General features: G+C 36.7%; 2 protein-coding genes across 5 annotated transcripts in view; both read right to left on the reverse strand.

Moving 5' to 3' along the window:
* LOC114654705 (metalloproteinase inhibitor 3-like) overlaps nt 1-22,002 on the reverse strand; it is a 756,439-nt gene that overhangs the window by 405,269 nt on the left and 329,168 nt on the right. The window lies entirely within an intron of this gene.
* fbxo7 (F-box protein 7) overlaps nt 1-22,002 on the reverse strand; it is a 66,080-nt gene that overhangs the window by 7,309 nt on the left and 36,769 nt on the right. For 3 of the 4 annotated variants that reach the window (XM_051929513.1, XM_028805437.2, XM_028805445.2), the window contains 5 exons: nt 14,666-14,896; nt 13,914-14,067; nt 12,430-12,516; nt 8,112-8,207; nt 3,927-4,103 (listed from right to left, as the gene is read on the reverse strand). In XM_051929513.1, the coding sequence (XP_051785473.1) occupies nt 3,927-4,103; nt 8,112-8,207; nt 12,430-12,516; nt 13,914-14,067; nt 14,666-14,896 (745 nt within the window). The remainder of the gene's footprint in view (nt 1-3,926; nt 4,104-8,111; nt 8,208-12,429; nt 12,517-13,913; nt 14,068-14,665; nt 14,897-22,002) is intronic. The other variant, XM_028805455.2, reaches the window with a different exon arrangement.

The following is a 22,002-nucleotide window of genomic DNA, read 5'->3' on the forward strand; positions in this document are numbered from 1 at the left end:
ATATATGATAATTGAAAAAGTATCATCTGGCAGCCCAATATACAGACAGGCCATTTAAGCACCTCTGCTGAAAACATGTGAAGAAACGTTGCCCACAAAGTAAAGTGATATTTAAAACATTTTTGCAAAAGGCATTGAGAAGGGAGATCTTTCCAGGAAAATATTTTTTGTACATGAAGTAAAATAAGTCCACATGCTGAAAACAATATTTTAATTTAAAATACAGTATGTTAAGTTTGAAGTGTCTTGCCAATAGGTTAGAAAAATAAAATGTAAAAACCTTTAAAACAGCATAAGTCGGAATCTGATTCAAGTAGGAGTCAATTGAATTTTTGTTAAGGTCAACATTATGTGCTGATGGGGACAAAATGTGCTAAATAAGGTCTGATTCAGCAGTAAACAAGTCTTGCTGTGACATTAAAAACAATAATCTTTACTCTTCTTAAGTCATTAACAAGGAACACAGACATACTTAACTTTTGCTAAACTGTATAAAATCGTTACATCAATCAAGTGGACCTTTTAGTAAGATAATAAAGAACCTTTCATAATTGTTAGAAAGAATGAAGCAAAGCTACCGTATTTTTTGCACCATAAGACGCACCTGACCATTAGACGCACCTAGGTTTAGAGGAGGAAAACAAGAAAAAAAATATTCTGAACCAAATGGTGCACTAATATGTTGAATAAAATATAGCAGAATAATATTTCAACCATGTAAATTCAACACTGGTATTAAGAAACATCATCACTGTCATTAACAAATAAGGAGAGACTTTAAGGTTCAAGCACTCTTCTAGTTTTATGGAAACCCCAAGAACTCCTCATCGCTAGTGTCAGAATTTATTAAGCTCAGTTGCTCACAATCACTTTGCAGGAGCACGTACCTATCATCACGCAGCATAACCTGTCCAAAGCCACCAGGGGACAAAGCACGTTTGGACCAATGCTCCCTGAAGTTATATCGGCAATCTAGTCCCATCTATATTTGTAATGCCACAAAGCCCTTCATCTCGTGTTTTGTTGTGGGTTTCCAGTTTGAAAAACGAGAATGCGGCGCAAGCACAGCCCTCCATTCAAAAAATTGCTCTGCATACCTGTTTGTCTCGTCTGACAGTAGCTGAAAGGCAGCTTCAGGAAAGAACAGCCTGAAGTACTCGAGCGGCTGGTAATCTGTCGAGTCCAGAGTCCGACTCAGTGATAATGCGCAAAACATCGTCTGCTGAGTATTTTGTTTTCTGCACTTGCTTAGCTCCCTCATGAGATGTAGATGCTATCTTGCCTTTGTTTATATTTGTTTACATTTCGCAACTCACGCACACGCAAGGATTAGATGCCGAGTCAATGAGTCTAACATTCCTCCAAGCACAGAGGGAATGCCTGTAACGTAACAGTGAGTTTTGTCGCCCTCTACCCGTGGATGTCGACTTTTGTCAGGTAATACACATCATGGTCTGTGACGCAATATTCGCTCCGTAAGACGCACAGACATTTCCAACCTTCTTTTGGGGAAAAAAAAGTGCATCTTATGGTGCGAAAAATATGGTACTTCACTTTTGGAAGAAGAAATCTGTATGTTCAACCCTCACTGCTTTGGGGAGGTGGTAGAAATAGTGACTGAATATAAATATCTAGGAACTCACATATATAAAAACCTAAATTAGCATATTAATACAAAAAGTATCTGTTCTAAATGCAATCAGTGCTTATTTCAAACTACACAAGGATCTCGTGCTGTCTGTCTATAGCTTTGATTTCCAGTCCATCATCACTTGCAGCTTCACTGACCGTTTTTGTAGCCAGACATGTCAAAATTTATTAAGCTCTAATAGGTTACCAAACAGGCATCTAAAATTACTATTACTGATCAATATGATTAAGTATGTGTCAAAAGTTGACAATGAAGAAACTGGACATCATCTCAGCTGATGAGAGGCACCCATTACATGCAACACTCAACCTTCAAGTAAATTGGGGAGGACAGTTGCTGTAAAAGACCCAAACAAAGTGCTCCAGAAATCCCCTTCTACCCGGTGCCATGGGTTTTTAACAAAATGCCTCAGAGGCAGTAAAGTTTTGGGGTTGAAGGCTTTCTTCACTAAATATAAAAAATATATATTTAGGTATTGTTTTATATTATGTACAGTAAATATTTTGTGTCTTTTAATCTTGTCTATTCAGATTCAACTGAGAAGGCAAAATTCATGTGTTCTCATATAAATGCTGCAACATACAAACCTCCAAACAAAAATAATAATGTTACTCATCCCAGGTAGTGTGTAGTGATGGCTGAGAATAATTTGTTCTTATGCAGAAATTGAGAAAAGATTTATGATACAATGAAGTCTTGTAACAACCCGGGCTGCACAACAGCAAACAATGTGAAAAAAGTCCTTGGATAAAAGAAAACAATTCTCACATTACTTGTGTTGCATAATCCATTTTTCTATTATCCATTTGTGTGCTCAAAACATTCAAAACACATTCATTTTTTACTAAAATATTATTAACAGTTAATTCCAGAAAAAGCAGCACATTTCGTAAACAAGAAAATGCATTCCTAAAACTCCCCTCACCCATTGATCAGGAGTCCTGTCTTCAAATGAAAAGCACAGAATTATGGGAATACATTTTTAGATGCATATTGCTTCTCCCAAAAGTAACTGCTAATAATATTTTAATAAAAATGCTTGTGTTATGTTTTGAGCATATGACTGGATAATGGACACGTGGATTATGCGACACAAGTAACATAAGAACTTTTTTCTTTTTAACATGGAGGTTTTTAACTTCATTTGCTATTGTGCAGTATGGGTCACCAATGAGGTCTATTATATTATAAAACTTTTTCTCTCATTCTGCATGGAAATAAGCTCTCTGCCATCACTATAATTTTACATGATGCAAATAACATATAACAAAGACACAACTATTGGGTAGAATATTCCTTTAATGTCTTCAAATCTGTGGCTTAGAGAAACAAGATTGGAAATGGGTCTTATTCAGAAGCTGTGCTCCCTCCTTGGCCAATCACCTGTGTTAAGAGGATTTATAAACACATGCGGCTATCACCATGGTGTCATGCTTGCAAATTGGAGGATCACCTCATAGGCTCATCTGAGGTACATAATACCACCAAAGGGTGAGAGGATGCGCTAGACACCAACTGAGGGTGACTGACTCAGCCCCTTCCAACTGGAGCTTCATAAAGCTCTGGCACGTCAGGAGGAGAGTCAGTTGTTGATGGCCAAAATGACCTGCAGGATGGAGCTCTGTGCATTCTGAAGACTTGAGACCACAAGTGAGTCATTTTGTTTATTATTGTTGATTTTGATTTTCATACGCCATCAAGCATCTGTTTTTGTTTGTGACTAAAGTATTAAACAAGGATGACCACTTAGATGCTCCAACATTTAATTTTTGTGTGCTTCTTCCTTCAACTGATGACAATAGTTACTCAAAATCCTTTTAAAGTGAGCATGGCTGGTATCTCCAAACCTGGACTTGATATAAACTGCCCTGTCTGAAAGTTAAACATTATATATATATGTGCTGATGGCCAAGAAAAACTTTAATTCCCAAGTTTTCATGGAGAGCAGAGATGATACAATGGTCTTCAACAGCACCACATAAAATACTGGGATGCTGTGAGCATACCAACTGGATACCTGTCATGGATTTTGTGACATGAGTAATCTTAGACTTTGCTCATAAGTGTATTTTTGATGTTCAGAATTTACCCAATTGAAGCCCACTGTATCAGTAATTTTGTAACCACCGTTCTCCAGGATAATAAATTACAAATCTTTTTCTGCCATCACTAGAAACAACCCAATTTTTTGGTGGAGTACTCCTTTAAAAAAACAACATAAATGAGACTGTTTTTATTTTTATTTTTTTGAAGAAGTAGTATAAAGTTGCCTCACCCCTGAAGTCCCGCTGATAAAGAAATCTCCAAAGAATTGGGTCTTCTGTAGCCATGTTGAGACCTCTATTCACAGCTGACAGAGAAACAATTGCCTGAATATCTAGAAGTCTGAAAATTCTCAGCTTCAATTCCAAGGGTAGTACAGCCAGTCCAAATGCATCAGGAAGGTCAAGAGCTGTATTTGTGAAAAAGGAAAAAGGAGAGAAAATATCAGTAATACAAAACTATGCAGAATAATTTGAACTAAAAATAAAAAGACTGAATTGGCTGCTGATCAAAATGGGCTGATTTTCACTACAAAAGACTCAATCTGTGATTAGTAAATTTGCCATTCACAAAAAGAGATATTTTTCAGTCACTGCTTTTCTACGCTTTACGGTAAATTAGTTGCAGTGCTCCTTTACACAAGGTAATACAGTAACTGCATTTTTGTAGTGAACTTTGTGAAGTGTAAAGAACCTTTACATTAAAGGAAGTGGAGTAATAAACTGAAAAAAAGGAATCGGAAAAGATGTCCTGTGCAATTAGAAAAACAGCAAGAACAGCTACTTTAATGAATTCAGACCATTTTTATTTTGTCTTTTAATTAAAACAGACTCAGTTTGTCCTAGTTTGGACAGCGAGCTAGTGTTAAGTAAAGTAGTTTATATTTTTAATTGGAAAGAGAAACAACAAAGAAGAATTTGAAATTGCTGCTTAGTAAATCAGGCTTGTTAGTGTAACAGCAAAATGTGTCTTTTACTTGCAACCTTGATAAGCTTGCTAGCCTTGTGTCTTCTTCATAAATATCTTATGAACAGTTGGAACTTTTGTAAAGAGTTGTACTGTGTGACAGGCAGCATATGTTTTGGTAAGAATTGACTACTGCTCTACTAAAATGGTAGTTCATATTTATAATTGCACCTCAAGAATTACAAATGTCTATCTGGTACACTGAATAAATATAGTATATTTTATAAGAGCAAAAAAAGCTGTACTGCAATTAACGATTAGAAATTATTAAAACCTTATAGTGGCATATATTTACATGTAGGCAGTGTTTAATATCAGTTGATCGTGTGTGTATATAAATATAAATATTTTTTTTGTTAGAGAAATAGTGAAAAATATTTATTTTAATTAAAATATATTTCAAATAAGCACATTGCAGAAAAATTTAAACAATAAGACAGCTTGTAATTATGAGAAGCATTTTATTTTCTTTTATGCCATATGTATTAAAGATACATATTTTTGTACATATTTTATTAGTTAAAGTTTTTATTTTAATTTTTTTATTTTAATATTTTTTATAGTCACTGAACAATAAGCATACAAAATTTTATTTTGTTAAAAAAAATGAACAGTTAATATCTTTGGTCTATAGTTTAATTATAAAAATACACTTTAATACAGAACATAAGGCTACTATGTGTCTGGTTATATAGGAGCTTACTGTAAAAAGTTTTTTAAAGGGATTAAGAACAAAAAAAAAAATTGGAATGGGTATCAGAATCGGCCGATCAAGTAATATGAAATCCGTGATCGGTATTAGCCTTAAAAAATACAATCAGAGCATCCCTAATGAGCTGGTCAATTGTTTCTTTACAAAATAATACTTTCAGCAATTTTAAAATGTCAAAAAATGTAGACAGCAGTTTGGGTTGATTCTTTCAGAAAGATTTATAATTCTACTAACTGATAGTTTCATTGATATGAGTAATTGTGAAAAAGAGATATTTTAGAGATTAGATGTTCTAGACATTTGTGTAAAAAGAACTGTGGAACCATCAACTGATAAATGAAACACTACTGAAGACTTCACTATTTGAGGCAGCTGTCAAGAGTTTCACCCGCCTGAAAACTCTACAGCCTGCTAATGGGCAGACAAAGAAAATATCTAATCAATAAAATAAGCATTGTAGCAATACATATTGTTAAGTTACCAGATGTGGCTGATGTGCAATGTCTGGCCATGAGTAATGGAAAGCATTATAGCTACAGACTGTGTATGGAAGATACTCCATAAAATCAATTGACAACTAAAAAAACAAGGCTAAAATGCTTTCTAACAATTACTTCTAAAGTCAGAGAGATATAGGCAGTAATCAAAAAAGTAAAGGAAATTACTGAAGAAACCCTCAAACTAATCCTAAGCACTGCCAGCACACCTACCGTCTTTAAACAAATCTGTCCTTAACATGGGATGAAGGGCCCTTTTCTTTGGCCGATGTCATTGTGACGTTCAGAATCCTCCAGTGTTAGAGTAGTGGAATAAAATTACACTGAAGATGCTATACATTGTTTGGTGGAAGAAGATTGACAATACTTCTAGATAAAAATTACAGGGATTATTACACTACTCAGTCCATCCAGAAAAAAAGTTGAAGAAGAGAATTCAATACTTTGCTCCAGAAGAAACAATGAAAATTTCAGTCTAACCTTGGATCCATGGCATCAGCTCTTACTTCATGCAGAAACATTCAAGAATGGAGTCTCAAAGGATTTAGCTGGCCATGTCTTAAACAGACTTAACCACTTAGTCACAAAGTGTCCCTCCGGTGGGACACAGCCATGTTTCAAAGTTGTTCTTATATGTTGCAGTAAACCCACAAATCAATCAAAAGCAATAGTAATATTTTTACATACCCAACAGTGTCTTCTTTCAAATAAATCAAAAGTTTCCATATTGTCTGGTCTCTTTCACTATTAAAATATGTGAGTTGCACATGCATATCCTGAGGCAAACAGCGTATCACAACTTAATGAATTTGCTTTTATCATAGATCTCACCCGGGTCAAGCCACATACAGTGAAAGGATCATTACCATTAGATAGCTGAATTTCACTGCATTCCCATGATGTATAGTTGTCTATGATTGGTCATTTATATTACATGTCACAGCTGTGCATAAAACGTAGGAAAAAAATGGTTCCTGTGACAGCTCATCTTTATACATCGTTGAGCGCAAAGCTTGAGTTAGATTCTGATCACAGTTTTGACTCTAATGAGAACGAGGTGTTTGATGAAGGACTTTGATGAAGGATGAAGGACTTTGATGAAGGACTTTGTTACACTTGATTTGGAAGTACTGCTTTTAGTTTAACTTTAAAGCGTCACGGCATTCAGTTTTATAGTTCAAGCATCATGAGTTAAATTACCATACCTGATGCTGTCTGCTGCACATTCTTTCTATGTTAGTTTACTGAGCAGCTCACTTTCAATTTCAATTTAGAGTACAGGCGGTGTTTCTTAACATACCTGTGAGTACTTTTACACCTCGAGGAACCCCCCCCCCCCCCAATCGAATGTCACTTATTATACTGCTAATATCAGTGTGTCATAAACACATGGGAGGGAAAAAAAGGCATGTTGGCTCGTGGCTTATTCATGGTATAACATTCCCCCCCCCCCCCCACCACACACACACACACACACACAAGCCACAAGCCCACAACTGAAGGGATCGGCTGCGGCATGCAATGTTTTTTATCTCATTTGTAATCAAGTTTGCTTCTGACTTCTGAGGGGAATCGGGTGGTGCCAAGGGCTGCCAGCAAAACCGTTATTCTCATTCCCATAACCCAGCAATGGAAGAAGCTGGTATGAAAATCTACAGTATGTATGCACTTGGTTTATTCCAGACATGCAATCCAAGTAAAAAGCTACAACAAAAAGAAAACAAAATAAATATGTAACGCAGAGAACTTCTGTGGGCCATCTGCCATGGAAGGCAGAAGAAGATGGGTGAATTACAGCCTAAAAAACCCAACCTAGTGTACAAAATGCAATGCTTCACTGTGTCTAGTGGTAAACAGAAATTGCTTCAATGACTGGAATTAAAAAACAATTTTGAATGTAAAGGTTTGAATGAGTACATAATTATATATATATATATATATATATATATATATATATATATATATATATATATATATATATATATATATATACACACTATGTAGTTACAAATTGTTTACTTGTTGCTTCAGAGTGATATGTAGTGTGTGTTTGTGTGTATATACAGTATATCTACACTAATCACCTACAACAAGACAAAATGAAGCAGTGACACAACAGTAATGTCACTGTAACCTTCGCTTTATTACAGCAAGAAGTCATATGCAGCACTATGGATGCAGCAAATAACTCCAACCAAGACTTCCATTTAATGTACAAAGAAGATTACATCCTTAAGCTTACCTTGCCTGGATGATGCTAATAAGGGGTAAACAATCTGGTCTTTGAAAATACAAGACAACCTTTGGAGATCTTTATAAACGCCAGCAGCATTTTCTCCTTGAACAAATAACACAAATGTAGTTAGATTCAATTAATCAGTGATCTGTACATATTAAATAAGTACTGTACTACAGCATTATAGGATATAATGACAGTTATTATGAGCACCTTGCTGTTATTCACACAAGCATTTGTTTATTCATTCAAAAATGGACAGTGATAAATGAGCTCCAAACCACAAGTCAGTTCACATTTTCACAAGTAGCTCTTTTAAAATACAGAAATATTAGTAATGGTAACTAACGTGTTTAAAAACACAACACAGTAGGCATTAAAATAGCTGAAACTGTAATGACTAAGAAAGTAGTTCACTAACATCCACGTCTATGTTATGTGTATACCCAATTTTGGTGCAATAAAATGTGCTCCTAATTTAGAATTTGGTTTGCTTTTTGTGAGACAATACCCTGTCCTCATCACTTTTAACATGTACTTCTTTCCTTGATTGTATTGTTGATATCTTAATCAATGCTGTACTACATAACTCACAATTCCAAAAAGCTGCATCATTTTTGTTACACCAGTGTTTAACTATATTAGCTTAGGTTATAACTATGTGTATACTTTCTTAATAAAATTCTGAAAGGAATTCCTTGCTTGTGTTTAAATAGCTATATTATTAGAACTCCTGTTGTCAATTTTGACTTCTGATGTACTGAGAAAGGGGTGTTTGATACATTTTCTGCATAATGCCATTTTTCACCATTGACAAAACAGCACTACTGATGGCACCATTTGGTTAAATGTTGCTGTCCTTGTTTTCTTTACAATAAATGTATTTATTATCATTACATTCAGACTGAATTATGCTAGTACAGTATTTGCATTATTTTATTGACTGTTTCAACTACTTTGAAGGTTTTATTCTTTGACATGCTTTTACTAACTATGACAAGTGATCAACAAGTTGTGAGCATGATCTACTAACAGAAAAATAAGTAAAACTAAATAAGTGTTATTTTTCAACATAACCTCTGTGAACATTACTACTCTTTACTATGGTCACAGAGCTTTCTATGTCACTCATAAAAAACCTTTAGTCTTGATGTGCAGCCACTCTTGTGTAGTTGATCTGACTTCTCTACTACTGGCATATACTGGCTAGTGTTCTATGGAGGAGCCCCTTCAGATTAGGGAATAGGTAGTAGTCACATAGATCTGGAGAATAGAGTTTTTGAGTCCATAGTTTCACAGAGCGTTGCTATGAGGCAGAATGGGAAGGTTGACAGCTTTCCTCACTGCTTTTTTCTGACTGACTACTACAAGCGCCAAAGCAAAAGCAAAATAATGATCAGTTATCTTGGCTTTCTGAAGCATGTAATGAGAAGTCAAGCAAAATGACACCTTTTATCGTCTAACTAAAATATTACAATATGCCTGCTTTTGAGGCAACTCAGGCCTCTTCTTCAGGCAAGATGTAATTCAGAAACTGGAGTTCCCTGTGTTTATATAGACACCAGGAAAGATACATTGGAAAACCTTTAAGTGAGACACATTAAATGTAAAAAATTAACAGACATCTTCAGGCTAAGATTCATTTAGAACAATGTATAGCATGTAATAAAAATTGACTTAATCCCAATATCAAAAAAACAATTATGAATATGATCTTGGAAGACAATGGCTAATAATCCCAATTTTTTTTTTTTTTTTTTGTGGCATTGGAGAATCACCAGGCTGCTATTGTTTAACATGTTGTTTGGAATCTGGATGACAGCGATGTAAACAAATTTCATCCCCAATTATGAAATACTTAAATTTCTCCCAGTCCAAATTCATTAGCTCAAAACTCTCAGACAATATTTTGGACACCTAATTTATGCAGACCTTTATCATGTTCAACTGTCCATGACCAATGTATTCAACTAACTCATAACTAGACCCCTAAGCTATCAGATATCTCATATAGTGTCTTGCTTCCATTCTTCATTACAATTTGCTCCACAGTGGCAAAATGTTTTTTTGTCCTTACAGAAGGCACTCTGAGCCTGCATGTGCTGCAGGAAAAACCCTCAAAACCAAAATTTTAAATCACTCTTACCACAGGAACTAATTAAAAGTGCTTGGCTAAAGTGTATAGTAAGAGTTACAGAATATTGCTGAGTCAGTTGATACTTTTGACTGATAGCAATGCCTATATTACTCAATTTCTCCCTGTAATTTAAAACTAAGTTGTATTTTATATTTTACTAATATTGCCAACTTATGGGCTTTCTTGTAATTATAGGATGCTTGTGATTTTTCATCTAAATACATTACTAAACAAATCACAAGTACAGAAACAAGAGACCTAGCAAGAGTTGGGATATGTCATAAATTAGTTTTGGTGGCATAGGGCCCAGGACCTGGTAGGACATGCTTTTAAATATGGCACAGAGCTTTGTTCCACTTTTTCATGGCACCCACTAGTATCAAAGCCAATTTTAAGGATGCTGCATTATCGAGTAATACTGTGCATCAATATGTGCAATTATTTATATTTTTATGAAAAAATTATTTTCTCTTGAAGTTCTTTTTAGTATGCGTAGGTCTCTCCAGTAATTAAAAAGGGCTATTAATAAAAAAGCCAAAAATTCAGTTCCAAAATCTTACTACACATTGCATTAGACAACTGCACATTTAAAAAAAGTCAAACGTATTGAAACAGGAATCCCTGGGATGTTTAGAAAAGGAAGTATAACCTTGAAACTTTAATGTTAGGTGTTTTGTTTCCGGAATCCACAAAGAGATATTTTTCTCTTAGTTATTTTCAAAGACAAAAGATGGTGAACACTTACAGTTGTTAATTCACTTCAGACATTCATGCATATCAATGTTTACTATAAAGTTACCTGCAGCTTAATATATGTATGATTGCAGCAGATGATGGGGATGGATTGGCATCCCTGCTGGTATGACCCTTGTCCCTCTGCCTTTCTGGGAGGCCATCATAATTGGTGGTCAGAGGCAAGGCGTTCAGACAAGGCGTTCCCCATCTTGCACAAGAGGGGGGCACGCCATGCCAATATGGAAACACAAATTGATGAACTGGCATCCTAGCAGGGTTCAGAATACCGAACAGAATAGTCTTCCCTTGCCAGGTGGCCAGATTGGTTGAGGGACATAGGGAGGCAGCCTTCCAAGACTTTATGCCCTCCCGGCAAGTTGGGTGGTATTATTCTTGGGCCAGTGTACCCATACACAAACCTGCAAGGCATGCTGGGAGCTGTAAACCCATGTGGAAACCATGCTGGGTTCTGTGGGTGCCACTAGGAGGGGGCTGCAGGGAATGGCTGTCCCTACTTTAGAGGGTTTCTGCCTGATTGATGTACACAAGAAATGAGAATCGCTTTCTTTTAATCAAAATCAACCAAATACATCTAAAGGGTGACATACCTTTAATCTATAGTAGCTGTATAGTGATCAAACTTACGATACCAAATGTGTGTTTTATTACAGCATTAATACAGTTCAGCAAAACATTTTGTTATTTATAGTCTTTATATAGTATAGTATTTATAGTATCCCACTTTTTGGGATATGTGTTAGTTTTTCTATTGTGTTTTTAATTGTTTCTGCCAATTTACTAAAATATGTGGACATTAAGTTAATTTAATTTTAAATCTATGCCTGAATTTCTGATAGTAAACCTATCCACAAGTAATTTCCTTTCTCTTGCAGATGTCTTCAACATAAAAATAATGTCTTTTTTACTTATTTCAAATGCCTACTGCCCACTTTCAATTCCCCATTTAAAGTAAGAAAAACAGCTGGAATAAGTATTGATAATACAGAATATATATATATAAATATATATAAAAATGTCATAATCCCTCACCATTTCCTGTTCCATTTTATTACAGCATTAATACAGTTCAGCAAAACATTTTGTTATTTATAGTCTTTATATAGTATAGTATTTATAGTATCCCACTTTTTGGGATATGTGTTAGTTTTTCTATTGTGTTTTTAATTGTTTCTGCCAATTTACTAAAATATGTGGACATTAAGTTAATTTAATTTTAAATCTATGCCTGAATTTCTGATAGTAAACCTATCCACAAGTAATTTCCTTTCTCTTGCAGATGTCTTCAACATAAAAATAATGTCTTTTTTACTTATTTCAAATGCCTACTGCCCACTTTCAATTCCCCATTTAAAGTAAGAAAAACAGCTGAAATAAGTATTGATAATACAGAATATATATATAAATATATATAAAAATGTCATAATCCCTCACCATTTCCTGTTCCATTTATATATGACAATGGATTTAGCTGGGCCTTTTTCATTGAAACAATGAATTTGCTATTCTTTTTCTGTGTAGCTGCAAAAAATGTAGAAATTTTAACAGAAACTCTACTTTTTACTAAGAAAACTTTATATTCTCAAATAACTGTCCCTTTATCAAATATTCCAAAAAATGTTTTGTAAAAAGAAAGTTACACATATGACTCAATTAAAAACACTTTGGGTCATTATCACAATTACATTATATTAATACACTTTAAAAAACACTCCACTCAAAAATATTGTGTGTGTGTGTGTGTGTGTTACTTGCCCCATGCTGTTTGTACTGATGAATGAGAAACATTTTTAATCTCATGTTTCTATGTAGAACAGCGGACACAATACATTTAAGAAAAAATATTAAAACGTCCATGAAAAAATGTTACTCATGTTCAAATGGGATTGAGCTTTTGAATTCAAGACAGGACTTTTGACCAATGACAAAGAGGACAGGTGGATATTCAATTCCAAAGCTCAATGCCAATTCAATGTGTTTATTCTTTGAGCGCTACTCTGATTTTCCTCAAGTATTTATGTAATAAAACACTTGGAAAACAATGCATGCGATTTGAATGTTGTGAACACACAACTGGACAGCTAACATGTGGATTATGCAACATGGCTTGTGTAGCAGAAGATTTTTTTCATGGAGGTTTTAATATTGTTTGATGTCGTTAAGCACTCACCTCTGGTAGGCCTCCAGTCAATCCCACTGTATCATAAAATTTGTGTTCTGCATTCTCCATGAAAACATGAGATTAAATTTTTTTTATCGGCCATCAATACAAATAACACAGGGTAACTAACATATTTTAAAATTGTAATTTTTGGGTGGAGTATTCATTTAAACATCTTCCACATTTAGCATGCAAGAGAAATTTATAATAAGCCAACGGCATAGTACATCATCTGCTTATCTTATCTTAAGTCTTGAATGCTGGTATTTTAAGTTTTCCAATCACCTATACTATTTTACATTTCATTACATAAAATTTGCATCAGCTTAAAAAATAAATATACAGTAAGAGCATTATAAAGAACATAGAAATTAGAAGCCTAAAGCTAAAAAAAAAAAATTGGACTGTTTTTGTAAAAGGCTTTGCCCCTCACGATGTGACAAAGAAACATGAAAATATATATTTTTTATCAAAGGCAAGTTCTAACACCTATATTAAAACATTTGAATGTTTTCCAATCTTACAAAGTTTTACAAAGAGGTTGCATAAGTTGCCTTAAATAGCTACAACACTGTCATTACCAAAACTAACACAAATTGATTAAATACAAACATTCTAATCAACTTGATGATTTTTTCTGCTGTGAGGTTCTGTGTATGTTTATTAACCTGTGATGCAAACAGTAATCTCCCTCAAGCTTTGAAACTCAATCTCATTTTAAACCAGAGCAAAAAACACTAACATGAATTGCACTTACCATTAATAACAATGAACCTCCCCATGGGAACTGCAATTAAAAGAGTAGAACTTCCCTCACACAGTGCATGAAGATACTCAAACTTGTAAATTTCACCTGCCTTCCATCCATTAGGCATCTGAGTAGTCTTCTGTGCAGGCAGATTTAAAAACTGCTATGACAAATAACAACAATATGCAAAAATGTCAATGTTGTACTTCAGCAACATTTGTTTCTTTATTTCTGAAAATCTTGAGTTCTTCAACCTTTACTTGTCAGCAAAATACTTTAAAATCACTAAGGTAAAGCATACAAGTTATTCTCTTTTCACTTTATTTCACTTTTTTATCAGAAGATAATCAAATTTTACAGAACAAAGTGTTTTCTAATAAAACAAATGACAGAAAATAAATCCATGGTTGACATACAGACAAATCCAGTTTTATGAAGCACAGTATTGCATGTATTTCAGTTGAGAGTACAATAACTGCCCAGGCTATAAGGAGATGACACAACATAGTTTTCTGTATCTTTCAGAGGAACTGTCAAAATAACCCAAAATATCTTCTGGTAAGTAAGACAGATCACAAATTATTTCTCAGGGAGGAGATTATTTTGGGGGCTTTTGCTTGGCAACAAGTCCCACAAAACTGTGATGGGACAAAACCTTTTTTCATCTAATGTTTTATTCATTATAGTGGATACCCGGCTTTACTAACAAAGAATATAGCACAGGTTAGCTGGAAAATAATGAAATAAATCTGTTGTGTTACCTGAGGTTCATACCCCATTTCCAGCATCAACAGGTGTATAACTACCACAACAGCATCACAGGGATTACTGCATCCTGATGCGTAATAAAGTGTCTCTAAAGAATGTGGAATTTGTCCATCTTCAGCTTCACTGCAGAGCATAGGCCCAGGACTAAACAATCCAACTTCTCCTTCCTGATCAGCCATGTCGGGGGCAAGTTCCATTTTTGTGGAAATATCTCCTGTGTATTCCTGCAGAAACCGTAAGATGGAAACATTAATAAATAGTTGTCCACAAGCGCAAAGAGCCTAACGGTACAAATAAATATAGCAGCAGGTTACTAATTTTTAGTTTCATACTCAACTTGTAAGCAAAAAGAGAAATCTGCAATGCAGTGGCTTAGTCCTTTAGCTTGAGTGTGCATAATTAAGTTACTGTACATTTAAACTAAATTTTGGGTCACATGTTCTGGGCCTGCACCAAACTAACATCATTTTGGACAAAAATTTTTTAAGTGCTTCTCAGACAGCCTTAGTATCACAATCCCTCCTAACCCACTAACAGCTGTGTTTGGTGTCCTTCCAGATGGACTGGAATTGGAGAAGGACAAGCAAACGGCGATTGCATTCACTACACTCTTGGCACGCAGACTTATTTTGTTAAATTGGAAGAATCCTAATTCTCCTCTTATAAGTCAGTGGGAAACCGATGTTTTATATTATTTGAAATTGGAAAAAATCAAATTTTCAGTTAGAGGATCTGTACAAAATTTTTTCAAAACATGGCAGGATTTAATCAATATTATTTTAGAATAAGAGAAATAACTATTATTGCATTTAACTCCCTTCTCCATCTCTTATTTATATAGATATTTACTTCTCCCCTTCTTTTGTCTTATGTTGCCTTATTAAAAAGCTTAAAGAAATTTTCCTTTAGCTAAGCTCTCCTTCTCAGGGGTGGGGTTTGATTCGTTTTCAAATTTGTTGGGTTATAAATTGATCTGTTTGTATGGAATGATTACAATGAAAATTAATAAAATAAAAATATTAAAAAAAAAAAAAAATAAATAAACTAAAATTTCAATAACGCAATTACACAGAACATACGCTAAAAAAACAAGGATTCTGCAAAGTACAATAAGAACTTTATATAATTCTATGCCAAATATTATTAAACACATCTTAAATACAGTATGAGGATATCATGAAATGAAAAGTCCTGTGCATAGTATTCAAAGGTAATACAGGAGTGAAAGTAGATTAAGCGTGGTTTAAGACACGCTTTTGTGTACTAGACTGAAAAAATGTTTATAAAATATTTATAAAGCCTAAAAGATAGCTGGAAGGGATGCTTCTCCAGTCAGAGGGCTCCCATTTTATAATGTTTTTAGTAAGTTGAGCTGGAAAGTTCAGTTTACTGATTCTAAGGACACTGAAAAGTAGCCATCACAGCCAGAGTCAGGATAATGGAGAAGCACACAAGGGGCCTCATGTATAATGGTGTGCATAAAATTCACACTAAAACATGGCATACGGACAAAAGCAGAAATGTGCGCATGCACAAAAAAAAAAATCATAAAACTCTGCCTAAGCAAATTTCCACACAACATGAATTTTTACGCACATGCATATGCTTATAGCCCCACCCTCACTCCTCCCAGAATTTTGCATATTTGAATATGCAAATCAATATAAATAGCCCCTTCTACTCAGTTTTGCTAAAAGACAATGGTAAAAGCACGTATAAAAAAGAATTTCACCGAATGCGAAGTGGAGGCCCTACTCAGTGAAGTGGAGGCAAGGAAAATGTACAATTTGATGGATTAGACAGTGGTATGACTGAGCAACAGAAGGAAATTGATGGAGTGGAACTCAAAAGTTCAAGTTCAGATTGTTGTACAGTGCCCAAAATAAAAAAAGAAGTGGTCAGATGTCAAAGTTGACGTGAAAAGTTGAGTGTCTGAGTGTCATACGGTAGTGTATCAGGGCCACAGAGAAGAGAAAAAAAAGTGACACAGTGAAAAAGAAAAAAGGTGTGTTGGGATTAAAGTCGAAATGTTGACTTTAATCTCAAAATTTCCACTTTAATCTCGTGGTGTATTTTGTCATTACAGTAAAACATCATAAACTTTATCTTAAAATTGATGTTTAATTTACTAGAGTTTCTGAAATCCCATTGTAACTAAAGTAGCACATTAACTGCTCCACATTCAAAGTGTTCCTCGACCCAGTCGTAAATTGCTACATGCTTTCTCCATGGACTTTCTCTTATGCCAACAGGCAGTCAGTGATTGCCACACAGAAAACATTACATTCATGATACTACAGCTCTCTAAACATTTTAGAATACTAAGATGTATACTTGATATCATTTTCATGAAGAAATGCATTAAAGCATGTATTAATCATGTAGGGGCATGGTGGTGCAGCGGTAGCAATGAGCTGGCACCCTGTCCATGAATTGTTCTTGCCTCCCACAAGATGCCTACTGGGACTTGAGCAACCCAGGATGGAATAATTTATTGCAGCAGTACTGTCTCTGTCAAACATACCAACCCCCAATTCCTGTCCTGTCCTAGTAAACTACTTACGTACATATTTTTAAATATGTCAAAAATACTTTTCATTATGTAATGAACAATAACATTTTAGAATAACACAACATTAAGTAAACTTGGAATGTGTGTTTTTTTCCGCACTTTGTATAATGTTAAATGTTAACGTTTACCCCCCCCGGGTGGAACTGAAGAGTCGCATAGTTTGGGGGAGGAACGATCTCCTCAATCTGTCAGTGGAGCAGGACAGTGACAGCAGTCTGTCGCTGAAGCTGCTCCTCTGTCTGGAGATGATACTATTTAGTGGATGCAGTGGATTCTCCATAATTGATAGGAGCCTGCTGAACGCCCTTCGCTCTGCCACAGATGTTAAACTGTCCAGCTCCATGCCAACAATAGAGCCTGCCTTCCTCACCAGTTTGTCCAGGCGTGAGGCGTCTTTCCTCTTAATGCTGCCTCCCCAGCACATCACCGCGTAGAAGAGGGCGCTCGCCACAACTGTCTGATAGAACATCTGCAGCATCTTATTGCAGATGTTGAAGGATGCCAGCCTTCAAAGGAAGTATAGCCGGCTCTGTCCTTTCTTGCACAGCGCATCAGTATTGGCAGTCCAGTCTAATTTATCATCCAGCTGCACTCCCAGATATTTATAGGTCTGCACCATCTGCACACAGTCACCTTTGATGATCACGGGGTCTATGAGGGGTCTGGGCCTCCTAAAATCCACCACCAGCTCCTTGGTTTTGCTGTTGTTCAGTTGTAGGTGGTTTGAGTCGCACCATTTAACAAAGTCATTGATTCGGTCCCTATACTCCTCCTCCAGCCCATTCCTGATGCAGCCCACGATAGCAGTGTCATCAGCGAACTTTTGCACATGGCAGGACTCCGAGTTGTATTGGAAGTCCGATGTATATAGGCTGAACAGGACCGGAGAAAGTACAGTCCCTTGTGGCGCTCCTGTGTTGCTGACCACAATGTCAGACGTGCAGTTCCCAAGATGCACATACTGAGGTCTGTCTGTAAGATAGTCCACGATCCATGCCACTAGGTATGAATCTAATCCCATCTCTGTCAGCTTGTCCCTAAGGAGCAGAGGTTGGATTGTGTTGAAGGCGCTAGAGAAGTCTAGAAACATACAGTGGTGTGAAAAACTATTTGCCCCCTTCCTGATTTCTTATTCTTTTGCATGTTTGTCACACAAAATGTTTCTGATCATCAAACACATTTAACCATTAGTCAAATATAACACAAGTAAACACAAAATGCAGTTTTTAAATGATGGTTTTTATTATTTAGGGAGAAAAAAAATCCAAACCTACATGGCCCTGTGTGAAAAAGTAATTGCCCCCTTGTTAAAAAATAACCTAACTGTGGTGTATCACACCTGAGTTCAATTTCCGTAGCCACCCCCAGGCCTGATTACTGCCACACCTGTTTCAATCAAGAAATCACTTAAATAGGAGCTGCCTGACACAGAGAAGTAGACCAAAAGCACCTCAAAAGCTAGACATCATGCCAAGATCCAAAGAAATTCAGGAACAAATGAGAACAGAAGTAATTGAGATCTATCAGTCTGGTAAAGGTTATAAAGCCATTTCTAAAGCTTTGGGACTCCAGCGAACCACAGTGGGAGCCATTATCCACAAATGGCAAAAACATGGAACAGTGATGAACCTTCCCAGGAGTGGCCAGCCGACCAAAATTACCCCAAGAGCGCAGAGACGACTCATCCGAGAGGTCACAAAAGACCCCAGGACAACGTCTAAAGAACTGCAGGCCTCACTTGCCTCAATTAAGGTCAGTGTTCACGACTCCACCATAAGAAAGAGACTGGGCAAAAATGGCCTGCATGGCAGATTTCCAAGACGCAAACCACTGTTAAGCAAAAAGAACATTAGGGCTCGTCTCAATTTTGCTAAGAAACATCTCAATGATTGCCAAGACTTTTGGGAAAATACCTTGTGGACTGATGAGTCAAAAGTTGAACTTTTTGGAAGGCAAATGTCCCGTTACATCTGGCGTAAAAGGAACACAGCATTTCAGAAAAAGAACATCATACCAACAGTAAAATATGGTGGTGGTAGTGTGATGGTCTAGGGTTGTTTTGCTGCTTCAGGACCTGGAAGGCTTGCTGTGATAGATGGAACCATGAATTCTACTGTCTACCAAAAAATCCTGAAGGAGAATGTCCGGCCATCTGTTCGTCAACTCAAGCTGAAGCGATCTTGGGTGCTGCAACAGGACAATGACCCAAAAAACACCAGCAAATCCACCTCTGAATGGCTGAAGAAAAACAAAATGAAGACTTTGGAGTGGCCTAGTCAAAGTCCTGACCTGAATCCAATTGAGATGCTATGGCATGACCTTAAAAAGGCGGTTCATGCTAGAAAACCCTCAAATAAAGCTGAATTACAACAATTTTGCAAAGATGAGTGGGCCAAAATTCCTCCAGAGCGCTGTAAAAGACTCATTGCAAGTTATCGCAAACGTTTGATTGCAGTTATTGCTGCTAAGGGTGGCCCAACCAGTTATTAGGTTCAGGGGGCAATTACTTTTTCACACAGGGCCATGTAGGTTTGGATTTTTTTTCTCCCTAAATAATAAAAACCACCATTTACAAACTGCATTTTGTGTTTACTTGTGTTATATTTGACTAATGGTTAAATGTGTTTGAGGATCAGAAACATTTTGTGTGACAAACATGCAAAAGAATAAGAAATCAGGAAGGGGGCAAATAGTTTTTCACACCACTGTAATTCTTACAGCACCACTGCCTCTGTCCAAGTGAGACAGGGATCGGTGTAGCATATAGATGATGGCATCCTCCGCTCCCACCTTCTCCTGATATGCAAACTGCAGAGAGTCGAGGGCGTGTTGAACCTGTGGCCTCAGGTGGTGAAGCAGCAGCCTCTCCATGGTCTTCATCACATGTGATGTCAGAGCAACAGGCCGAAAGTCATTCAGCTCACTAGGACGTGACACCTTTGGGACTGGGGTGATACAAGATGTTTTCCAAAGCCTCGTAACTCTCCCCTGTTCCAGGCTCAGGTTGAAGATGCGCTGTAGAGGACCCCCCAGCTCCGATGCACAGACCTTCAGCAGTCGTGGCGATACTCCATCTGGACCCGCTGCTTTACTGGCACGAAGTCTCCTCAGCTCTCTGCTCACTTGCGCTGTTGTAATTATGGGTGTGGATGTCTCTCCTATGTTGGTATCAGCAGAAGGATGTGTGGAGGGTGCAATACTTCGAGGTGAGAGTGAGAGTGGGTTAGGGTGGTCAAACCTGTTAAAGAAGTTGTTCATTTGGTTTGCTCTCTTCACGTCTCTCTCGATGGTGGTACCCCACTTTGAGCTGCAGCCAGTGATGATCTTCATCCTATCCCACACTTCCTTTATGCTGTTATTCTGCAACTTCTGCTCCAGCTTTCTCCTGTACTGCTCCTTCGCCGCCCTGAGCTGGACTCGGAGTTCCTTCTGCACGCGCTTGAGCTCATGCTGATCACCGTCTTTAAAAGCCCTTTTCTTCTGGTTCAAAAGGCCCTTGATGTCACTTGTAATCCATGGCTTGTTGTTAGCATAGCAGCGTACAGTTCTTACTGGAACTACAATGTCCATACAGAAGTTGATGTAGTCAGTAGTGCAGTCAACAACTTCCTCAATGTTCTCACTATGTGATCCCTGCAGGATATCCAAGTCTGTAGTTCCAAAGCATTCTCTCAGAGTATTCTCAGCCTCCGGGGTCCACTTCCTGAATGATCGTGTGGTTACAGGTAGGACTCTCACTTTTGGTTTATAGTGAGGCTGAAGCAGAACCAGGTTATGATCTGCTTTCCCAAGCACAGGCAGCGGGGTGGCGCTGTATGCGTCTTTAACGTTTGCATACAGTAAATCAATAGTCTAAATTATAGACCTACACTTGTAAAATTCCCTTCAATGGTAATTAGTGCAGAGTATTTCGCGCTATACATTATATAGGGTCTTAATAATACTGCCAACTTTTTAACAAACCTGAGAGGTAAAAACTATTTTGTGCTTTATGATAGTGGAGCTTTATCCTAGGTCAGTTAAATACTTGGCTGTTGTCCAGAAATCATCTATACAAGGCCTGCATTAGCATAAGCCACCCTAATTCAGTGGGTTCATAACAAATGTAATGATTTACTTCATGAGATAGAAATACATACAAGACAAGAATAGTTATGACAACTATTTGAAATATTAAAATGTATTCTTTAATTTACATTTTTAAAGTCTAAATATTCCCAATTGTAAGAGAATTTTGTAATTTTTTGTATCCTCTGATTGAGTCCAAAGAGTGCTAGACCCCTTTTAAAGGTTCAGAAATCAAAAAAATAATTTTTGTAAATCATCGACCTTGAAATAGTCAAAAATGCTACCCCATATGCTTATAATTGAACTTTGTCATTTCCAACCTTCTGGGAGTGGACTGGGTGAGATGCAGAGTTGTAGGGTGCAGCGATTGTGGGGCATCTGTTAGTGATGAAGGATTCACTGATCTTGACTTTGCTGGCGATGCTGTGATCTTTGTGGAGTCAATGGAGTCTCTGATCTGGGCTCTCGAGTGACTGAGCAAGGAGTCTGAGTGTCTGGGCTTGCGAGTGTCCTGGATAAAAGTGAATATCCAGGCCTTTAATGACCTCTTAGGCGCAGCCATCGGCAGTGTGTCTATCTGTGGAGTGAATGTCAACCTTGTCAAGAGGTTTACTTACCTTGGCAGTGACATTCATGATTCTGGTTGGACTGGGAGAGCACTGGGGTTTCATAATGTCACTGAAAAGGATT

This window comes from Erpetoichthys calabaricus, chromosome 1 (assembly GCF_900747795.2).
Source record: "Erpetoichthys calabaricus chromosome 1, fErpCal1.3, whole genome shotgun sequence".
NCBI classification, from domain to species: Eukaryota; Metazoa; Chordata; class Cladistia; order Polypteriformes; family Polypteridae; genus Erpetoichthys; species Erpetoichthys calabaricus.